Raw genomic sequence first — 10,037 nt, forward strand, 5'->3', positions numbered from 1 at the left:
GACCCCAGTGCCCAACAAAGACAAAAGAGTAAGTAAGTTGCCAAGCTTCCATATGCTGGGATGTTACTTGGGCATGAAACACAGAATTTTTGATGGTTAGGGACGTGCTTATAAGGTGCTCCCACTGGGAAGACGCAGGACATGGAGCTGCACACCCCGCGTGCTTGCATCAGACATGTCTTGTCTCTTTGTAGAGCCCAGCTGAGTTATCACTGACATGCAGCCCATGGCGTGTCCAGGTACTGGGGTTGGAGGCTGCAGCAAGGGGCACGCAGACACTAAGCTCATCTGACGGATGGGCGTCTAATGCTGACGGTGCTGCCAAACGGGCTCTCCTAGTGGTGGTCATGCTCCTTGTCCCACTGGCGGCTCCCCTGCGCCCTGGATGCTCTTCACCAGTGGTCTTCCCATTCAGCACACGTGGTACTGTCTCAGCACGGGTTTCACTAGCGTTTCCTCTAAACCAATGGGGCTGAGCGTGTTTCCATGCACTTGCTGGCCACCCCCATTCCTTCTGTGGGGAACTGCTCACTTAAATATTCCTCATTTTTGTTTTGGGCTGCTGAGTATCAGATGTGTGCTTTGCAACTATTTCCCCCAATCTTTGGTTTGCTGTGTTATTCTTTCAGCAGTCTTCTGGGGAGCAGGATGGATCAGGGAGCTCATGCTCCCCTCAGCTCCCTTGGGGAGTCATGTACAATTGGTTCCCTTTCTTCTCTAATGCTTTGGAGGACTTCCCTTCTTTAACCCTGCAGGGCATCTGCCGTTTATTTGGAGACTTTAGGCCATTTACATTTGATGTGATTACTGATGGGATTAGGGTCAGGCCTGCTATACCGCCCTTTGTTTCCTTTCGTCTCTTGTCTGCCTGTTGGGTTGAACATTACAGAGCAGTGAGATCAGCTGCCAACCTGGGTGACGATTCCTACCACTTGGAGGATGGTGCCTGCCACCAAGAGAGGAGCCTCAGACCTCGGCCCTTTTCTCTGGTCTGGAGTCACCGAGGAAGATGTGACAAAGAGACGCATGGCTGGCGCTTCCCTCCCTGGACAGAGAAGACGTGCGGGGAGATCCACACGGGCTGTGTGCTGTCTCCCACAGCAGAGGGTCCCTCCTGAGGCTGAGGTGCGGCAGTGGGCTGCACACATGCTGGTACTGCAGCTAAGACCCGCTCTCCCCCTGCGGGGCGGAGGCATCAGTGGGGCTGGTTAGGGCATGTGATGCTCATGCTTACACAGTACACCCAGAATACAGAAAGCTTTCCCCTAATGAGGTGGAGGACTCCAAGGCAGAGGGACAGCCTCGCACGGGTCTCCCCAGATGGAAACATTCTGGGCTGGGCCCTGGCTAGGCAAGGGGGCAGGAGGGCACAGGCCACCTGTGGCAGTTTCCCCAGCAAGTATTTCTAAAAGATTCCATTTTCTCTTTTGTTTGCTTGTTAGTTATAACTGTTTTGTGATGTTAATGACTGCTCTAGGGCTGAACCACCCCATGCCTGGGACAAGCACCCTGTGGCCGCAGGCCTCCACCACACTGTCAGACACCTGCTCACAAGCATTTGATAAACTCGAAGAGCATTACTAGTTTTTTAAGTCAATTATCTTTCAAAGAGATTCAGTAGTAAGTTAAAACTCTCCCCTATTTAGCCACGTGACTGTGATTCCCGCCACACTTCTTCAGTACTTTCCTCTTAGTGTTAGGTTCATTCTGCGGAATGGCGGTTGTCCCTTTGCCTTTCTTATAGCATCACTCTGCTGGTGATGGATCCTATAGCTTCTGTGTGCCTGAAATAGGTTATTTGGCCGTTAACAACAGTATCTGTAAGATACTGCTCTGGGAGTAGAACTCCAGGGTGAAGCTGTTTCCTTCGGTGCCTGAATGACATCACTTCCGACGGGAGACCTGCACCCTCCTCACCTGGGCTGTCAGCATACACTGCACTCTTCTCCTTATTATTGGTCTTGAACAGTTGGATTGCCATGTGCCACGGTGTAGCTTTCCCATGTTTCTTGTGCTTTACCTGGAAGTTATGAGTTTCTTCAATCTGTGGGTTTACGGTTTTCAACAAATTTGGAGATTTGGGCACTAATTTTTTTCTTTTTGGTTTTATTAAAATTCAAGTTAGCTAGCATACAGCGTACTATTGGTTTCAGAGGTAGAGATCAGTGATTCATTCATCTTATATAACACCCAGTGCTCAGTCCATCGCGTGCCCTCCTTCATGTCCACCATCCAGTGATCCCGTCCCCCCAACCTCCCCTGCAGCAACCTTCAGTTTATTTCCTAGAGTTAACTCTTACGGTTTGTATCCCTCTCTAATTTTATCCTATTTTATTTTTCCCTCCGTTCCCCTAAGTTCATGTTTTGTCCCTTAAATTCCTCATATGAGTGAGCTCATATGATAATTGTCTTTCTTTCTCTGACTGACTTTAATTCACTCAGAGTAATACCCTTCAGGTCCATCCATGTAATCGCAAATGGCAAGATTTCATCCTTTCTGATGGCTGAGCAATAGTCCATTATATATATAGACCACGTCTTCCTTATCCATTCTGCTGTTGCTGGATGTCTGGGCTCCTTCCACAGTTTGACTATTGTGGACATGGCTGCTGTGAACATTGGGGTGCAGGTGCCCCATTGTTTCACTATATCTGTATCTTTGAGGTAAATTCCCAGCAGTGCAATTGCTGGGTCATAGGGTAGCTCTATTTTCAACTTCCTAAGGAATCTCCACACTGTTCTCCAGAGTGGCTGCACCAGTTCACATTCCCACCAACAGTGCCTGAGGGTTCCCCTTTCTCCACATCCTCACCAACACCTGTTGTTTCCTGACTTGTTCATCCCATTCTGACAGGTGTGAGGTGGGTATTTCATTGTGGTTTTGGTTTGTATTTCCCTGATGCCCAGTGATGTGTCTGTTAGCCACGTGTAGGTCTTCTTTGGAAAAATGTCTATTTATGTCTACTGAGATTTTGGCCACCATCGCTTCAAATCATTTCTTTGTTCCCCTTTGCTCTGTCAGGGACTCTGTCACAGGCAAAGCTACACCGTGGCGCATGGCAATCCAACCGCTCAAAACTAATAATAAGGAGAAGAGTGCAGGGTATGCTGACAGCCCATGGCTCGCTACTGCTCTTATCATATTTTTGGATTCTTTTTTTCTCTGTGTGTCCCATTCTGGGTTGTTTCTATTGCTGTGCCTAGATAGGAAAATTTTCTTCTAAAATGTCTAATCTACTATTAATCTCAGCCAATGCATTTAAAACCTCAGACACTGTAACATTTTTTCTGGAAATGTGATTTAGGTTCTTTTTATAAATCCTTGTCCTTAACTTTTTCAACCTATGGAATATATAATATTTTATATCTGTTTGAGAATTCTAACATTTACATCAGATTTCATTGGTTTTGGTGGTGTCCATCCTCAGTATAAACCCAAAGGGTGGGAGGAAATGCCTGGGTGGTTCAGCTGTTGAATGTCTGTCTGCCTTCGGCTCAGGATATGATCTGGAGTCCTGGAGTCGAATCCCACATCGGGCTCCTTGCATGGAGCCTGCTTCTCCCTCTGCCTGTGTCTCTGCCTCTCTGTGTCTCTCATGAATAAATCAATAAAATCTTAAAAAAAAAAAAAAAACAAGGAGGGGTCCATTTTCAGCATAAACCCAAGGGGGTGTCCATCCTCGGCATAAATTCCAGGGGGGGTGGTTCATCCTCAGCATAAACCCAGGGTGGGTGGTCCATCCTCAGCATAAACCTAGAGGGGCAAGTTCATCGTCTGTAAACCCTATAAACCCAGGAGGGGTAAGTCTGGGACCCCAGGAGCAGGTACCCTAGAGGCAGACACTCTGCCTATGTAAATATATCACCTATAAACACATCAAAGCATCCTGGAGACATTTATGCTGCACAAAGGAGCCCCAGTAGATCCCCCTGTCATGCAAACCTGCGATGCTGCTGGTTAGTGGGACCAACACGGGTTAGTATCCAAGTAGCTCTGCAGCACGTGCTTCACAAGGAAAAGAAGGCTTTCCCTGACCCTTCTCATTGAAAGGTGTATGCCAGGCAAGGAGGTAGTTGTCTGGCTTCAGCTGGGAGCAGCCTTCCAGAGTAGCTGGATCAGCCCAATGTTCTGGAAGCTTCTCAAGGACTTCCACATAGCGCTTCACCATCTCCCGGTACAGGTCATCCAGGCACCAGTAGTCTGGGGAAGAAGGGGTGGGGCAGGGTCAGATTGAGGAGGCCCCAGCGAGCAGGGACCACACAATGGCAGTGAGCTTCATGTCCCCAAGCTGGTAGAAGAGAAGGAAGATTCTGGAGCTCCACCTCACGATCCTGGCTCCCTAGAGAAGTGTAGCAGACAATTCACTCTAGATCTGACTTACAATTCAGACATTATAATTCGTTGTGCTTCTCATTCTGGTTACATAGGAGAACTGAGACAGAACCCACAATCTTCATTTCCCTCTAACAATTCCTGCTAACGCGAAGAGAGGCTGGCCTGAAACCTGTCTGTTCCTCAGGCTTCTAAAATCTCGTGTCTCCATCCTGGGAACTGAGGCTATGAGGCAGGCATGTGTGTGATGGCGTTCTGGGGATGAGCACAGTCTCAGTCCCTCGAGGATCACAGAAATGGAGGGTAGGGGGGCTAACATGCTGCCCACCTGCTGTCCGGGATGCACGGCCCCTAGATGGTTGCACATGCCCCCACCCCTACCCACCCAACACCATCAGACACTGGCAGACACCATCAGGCTCTTACTTGTCGTGCTGGGTTTCACAGGCAAAGCTCAGTGGGTTATACCACTTGCCCAAGGCCAGAGATGGCAAACGGGGTTCGATGGCAGGGCCTCAGCATTCCTGCATTACATAAACGTACAGTGAGGTGGACAGAGGCTTTGTAGCTCCAAATTTGGGGCTTAGTGTGCCTGTTCCATCAGGGAGCAGAGCCGGGTGGTGAGGGAGCCTCTGCGCCAGACCTGCTGGGTAGGAACATGGTGCACGGCCAGTGTGACCTTTACAGCCACCAGCAAACTCATTCTGTACCCAAACTGCATTTCAGGCCTCAGGAGCCGGGGTTGCCCCTCTCCTGCTCGAGGTGCACACCCCAACTTTGAGGGGCATGGGGGAGGGGAAGAGGCTGGGAGGGAGGGAGGGAGAGAGAGAGGCAGGTCCCCTCTCAGCCACCCCCGGGCCGAGATCCCAGCATGGAGGTGTGGGAGACAGGTACGCCGCCACCTCTCCCCCTGCTGCTGCCAGTAGGGCAGGTGGGCCCCCGTGCCCTGGAGGCAGGACTTGGTCCTCAGTCCTTCTGTCCCTAACTAGGCAGCAGGCATCCTATGTGCACACCGTGCATGGCCTGATTCTGAGTTGGGGTGGAGTGTGGGGCCAGACGCAGGTGTGGGGCATGCAGCTGCTGGGCCTGTGAACCGCCAGGATCAGCCCGGCTCCAGGTCACCAGCACCTCTCGATCCAGGTTTAGGAAGCCTGGCCTTTCCAGAGGCCATTAAAGAATTCATTTTATTCTTGAATCTCATCCTTCTCAAGGAAAAACTTAAAAACCTCCTTAAAAACAAAATGGCACCAGTCTCCTGCTTTATTTCAGGTTAGAATTCAAACTAGAAGCAGAGTTTTTGAAGCTGCAATGCCTGGGACCCACTTGTCAGGGTTTCTCCACTCCATACAAAGCTCTTCAGCTCATTCTTCTCCACCCTCCCCACCCTGTCTCCTCAAAGACAAATCCGCTCATGAAACCAAGGTCATGATAAAGAAAAGGCACAATACCCTTATCAAGTTGCTTTGTCACAAAAATGTCAACTTTTCAAAATGCAGTTACCGTCAGGGGGCCAGTGATGGAGGAAGAGAGAGAGGGGAGTCTGGACAGGCCTCTCTGGTTCCCATGTGGGCCCGGCCCCACCTCCCCTGCAGGTATGGTCATGCCCACAGCACCTGCCCTATCCCCCGTGGGCTCGTGTCCCTATTGCTTCTGAGCGGCCATGGCAACAGGCTACCTCAGTTGGCCATGGCCATCGGAGCTGCTGACCTGCAGGCCAGGACATTTAGAGAGACAGACATTAACCTGCCAGGAGCCATCTTCCCTTAATAATGTATTAAGTGCCCATGCTGCCCTACTTAATCTCAACCCTGTGACGAAGGCATCAGCTTCCCCATGCACCCTGCAGGAGGGGAAGCAGGCTCAAGAGTTCTCGGGTCAGGGGGGGTGAGCCAGGAGAACCAGGCCCCAGGGCCCCCGAGGCAGAGCCTCCGTCTCATCCTTGGGTGACCAACACAGGACCACACACAAGAGGGAGCCTTTGGTCAGTGTGTCTAGCAAGCTGGCTGGGCGAGCTGTGTTTACTGGATGGCCACTCACCCCATGGGGAATGGGGCACTGCTTCCCAGGCCAGTGTCTGATCTCTTCCAATCTGCACTTTCGAGAGACCCAGCCCAGAGGACCAGGTCCCACGGATGTCCTGGACTCCCACATCTCACTCACAGTAGCAGGACCACACAGCCACATAGCTGGTTGAGCCATGGCACGGAACAGTGGGACATGCATTTTCAACCCATGGTTCCACTTTGTGAAAGTCTGTGTTTTTGGGAGAAACAGTGAAGAGCCACTAACCATCGGGGTCCTTCAAGCATCCCAGTCCCTGCTCGGACACTCACTTGGTCATAAGGCATTGGGCAAGTAACCCGGCCTCTCCGTGAACTGCTCTTTGAACAACTGTAGTCATGATGTCACCTTCAGGGTGATGTGAGGGTCAGATAATGATGCACATAGAGTCATAACAGTGCCTGGCAATACTCAGTGCCACATCAGCATCACCGTGAATATGGCTCAAAAGCCCCTTTTATAGGCTACAATTTGCTATTTATAGAAAAAAGATCCAGCTCTTTGACAACTAAATTTAAATAGAATTTCAATTTAGTGACTTGAAAACAATATGCCTGCTTGTGCTTCTGGAGGCTGAGTCATGGGCGGTCTTCACAAGTGTCTCCTCGCGGCCAGCCGACGGGAGGGGGAGTTCACGTCTCTGCTTAGAAACGATGCCCCAAGCACCCCCGCCCTCCCGCATGCACATATTTCACGTCGGGGCAGATTATGTCCTATTTCTGTCAAGAGGGCCTAATCTAATCTCAGAGAGCACGTCACAGTCAGGAGGACCTGACCTCGCTGGTGTCTGTCCTAGGGGTGCCTCCACAGGCAGGGACAGGCCACAGACTCTGCCATTCACAAAAGGCACAGGACACACGGAGTGCGTACACATGTGCTTGGCGTCTGATACCGTGGAGGGAGAGGGTGTAGCAGTCAGGACCAGATGTGTGCAGCCCGAACAGGCCAGCTCTGCTCGGGGGGGGAGCACGCCCACAGTCGGGCAGGCACCCCTGCTTCAGCGGCCAGAACGCAGGTTAGCCTGGGAGCACGAGAAACTGGAAATATTTGGATGTCACAGTTGTGTAAACTCAGAAAGGGACCTCACCACACAACGTGCTGGACGCTACCTTATCTGTGGTGCCTCAGCCCTCACCCTAGTTATTTTGGCACCAGCTGCGGGGCAGATGGCATTCCTGCAGGATGAGCACAGAGCTAAGCTGAGCGAGCCCCCAGTTTGGGGCCCAAGGCCAGGCCTCAGTGCCTGCACCATCGCCCCAGACATTCGCCATGAGACCACACACTACCGACATGCACAGGTACCTTGTCTGGAAGCCATGCATGATGCACTCACTGCTTCCCTGAAAGTCGTGCAAAACCCTGTCCTACCATCCACCTGCTCCTTGAAGAGCAGTTCTGGAAAGTCTCCGCCCTGGCCAGCCGCTTTCACAGCATCTTCTCAGGACGTGTTTGTGTGTAAGCAGATATCTGGGTCCTATTTTGGTAGATGGCATTTTGACTCAAATTCACTGGGATTTAGAAATAATCCCCAAACTATTATAAGAGGTCCAAATTTGAAGTGGGCTTATTATTTTCTATTCTTTTGAAATAAAACCAGAAGGCTTAATATCTGCAGTGAAAACTCAAACCCTCTCCCCAAACAGCCTCAAAGTGGGAAATTCATCTGGTTTAACTCTGGACACAGACGCGAGCGAGAGGCCACTGTTTCAGAGGCTGAGGGCAGACATGTGGGGTGACAACCCAAAGGGACCTTGAGTGGCACATCTGCGGGGGCAGGGGACGCAGACGCCTGCAAGGTCGCCCCTTTCAGCCACAGCACCAGGTGACAGTCCGTAGAGGGGCCGTGGCGTCCTTGGGGCTTGGGTGCCCACAGGAGGGCTGCAGTCCACCAGCTTACCTGTGGTCAGGGCCCCGGCTGTCGTCAGGTGCATGATGGTGTTGTCACTCACCCACCACTTCTCTGGGGACGGCTGGTCCAGGTCCCCGCCTGTCTGCGGCTCCTCCCTGGCCTTCCTGCCAGGGGCGCCGCTGTCCTTGCGGGCGTTTCTGTGCCCCAGAGCGTCCCCCACGGCCCCCAGCAGCATGGCCGCCTTGAACTTCTCCATTGGGAAGCAGCTCTTCTGGCCACCGGGCCGCAGGTGCCCAGCCTCGTGCTCCGCGGCGTTCAGCACGCCCCCGACCTCTGCGATGGTCACTGTGCAGCGGCCAGGCACGCCTACTCTGCTCCGCGGTGGCACCGACGACAGGCCCCAGCCCCTCTGTGCCCTGCGCCTGCCGAGGGACCACGTGGAAGGCGTCAGCACAGACGCAGGCTCCACGCCCAGCAGCCCAGACGGCCTCTGCGACAGCTGCAGCCGCTTCCCGCTGGGCCACGACCTCCAAGCACGAGCCCTTGCCAGTGTTCTGGAAGACGTGCATGCAGCCGAGGCCTCAGGGTGGCGTTTACGCGGAGTGAGCCCGTCACAACCAGCACTCTGCACACCGCCCCGCCAGTCCCAGTCGCTCCTGTGCTTTCTGCCTGGACAGCTCTGCCCTTTCTCAAATTTCAAGTAGGTAGGACCCTACACTCTGCGGCCTTTGCGTCTGGCTTCTCTCACTTAGCAGAACGCGGAGTTTCATTCATTCCTTGCAGTTTTGGGTTTTGGGAAACTTTTCTGATTATGAGCTGTGTTTGGTAGGAAACCTAGAAAATGTCCAGGACAAAGGAGAGAAGCACCCCTAGCCCCAGTGCAGGGGCTCACGGGGCTCACCCATGCCAGGCTCCGTACTGTGTCCAGACAACCCCAGACCTGTGCAAGAGACGCTCAGCGGCAGGCTAGGGTGTGAGTAGGTCTGAGATCAGGAGTAGGAAGCAGCCACCTACCTGCTGGCCCTGACGTAGGTCCACGCTTCCCCCTTGCCCCTGGGGCCTGGTCACTCATCAGACCAGAAGTGCAACCTGCTGCATCTGGACTTGAGAAGCACATTTGATAAAATAGCATTTTCTTTGGGTAATAACTAGACACTGAGGTGTGCTTGAGCATGAGAAGTGTTCAATCAGCGTCCGTTACTAAGGAGCCTCTGGCATGTTCCTCCAGCTAGCAGGGTCCTGCAGAGCCAGCCTGGACAGCCCTGGGGGGTGAGGCAGGACAGCCAGCCAGCCGCCCGTTGCAGTGGAAGAGGTCGTCCTGCAGAAACAGCGGAGGGGTCTGCAGCTCTTCTGCTGGCTCCACACTGCCCAGCGGTGTTCACCGAGCCTGGATGTGTGCCCGCAGCCCCAGGCGCACCTCCCGCCACGCAGCCTGGAGTCTGAGGGGCAGAGTGCTGCACTTAGACATGCACGAGCTCAGGTGACGTGGCAACGCGCATACGTCTGCAAGATGGGCAGACGGGGCCGTGTCTGTTCCAGGAACTCTTGGCAGGCGCTCCATGAAGGCACAGGTAACATGTCTTTACTAAACTATTAGATTTGGGTGACCTGTGCATTCTTAATACATTTGCAGTTTGCGTTTCAGTGTATTCTGGGATAGAATTCCCATCAGCTCAAGGAAAGTCTCTAATTTTGACATGGAAACAACCACATTAGTTAGGACACTATGTGATGATGAAAAGGAGACTACTGGCCTGGCCATCTGTTGGGGGATGCTGCCTCCAAGCCGGGGCA

At 52.6% G+C, this 10,037-nt stretch overlaps 1 protein-coding gene across 3 annotated transcripts in view; it reads right to left on the reverse strand.

Annotated features, from left to right (window-relative positions):
- ADPRHL1 (ADP-ribosylhydrolase like 1) overlaps positions 1-8,890 on the reverse strand; it is a 22,003-nt gene extending 13,113 nt beyond the window's left edge. Inside the window, exons 1-2 of one of the 3 annotated variants that reach the window (XM_025440996.3) lie at positions 8,292-8,843; positions 4,037-4,201 (exon numbers count right to left, since the gene is read on the reverse strand). In XM_025440996.3, the coding sequence (XP_025296781.1) occupies positions 4,037-4,201; positions 8,292-8,499 (373 nt within the window). In that variant the 5' untranslated portion in view covers positions 8,500-8,843. Of the gene's footprint in view, positions 1-4,036; positions 4,202-8,291 lie in introns of all 3 variants that reach the window. The other 2 variants (XM_025440995.3, XM_049099190.1) reach the window with 2 other exon arrangements.
- Positions 8,891-10,037: the final 1,147 nt, after the last annotated feature.

Source organism: Canis lupus, chromosome 22 (assembly GCF_003254725.2).
Source record: "Canis lupus dingo isolate Sandy chromosome 22, ASM325472v2, whole genome shotgun sequence".
Taxonomy (NCBI): domain Eukaryota; kingdom Metazoa; phylum Chordata; class Mammalia; order Carnivora; family Canidae; genus Canis; species Canis lupus.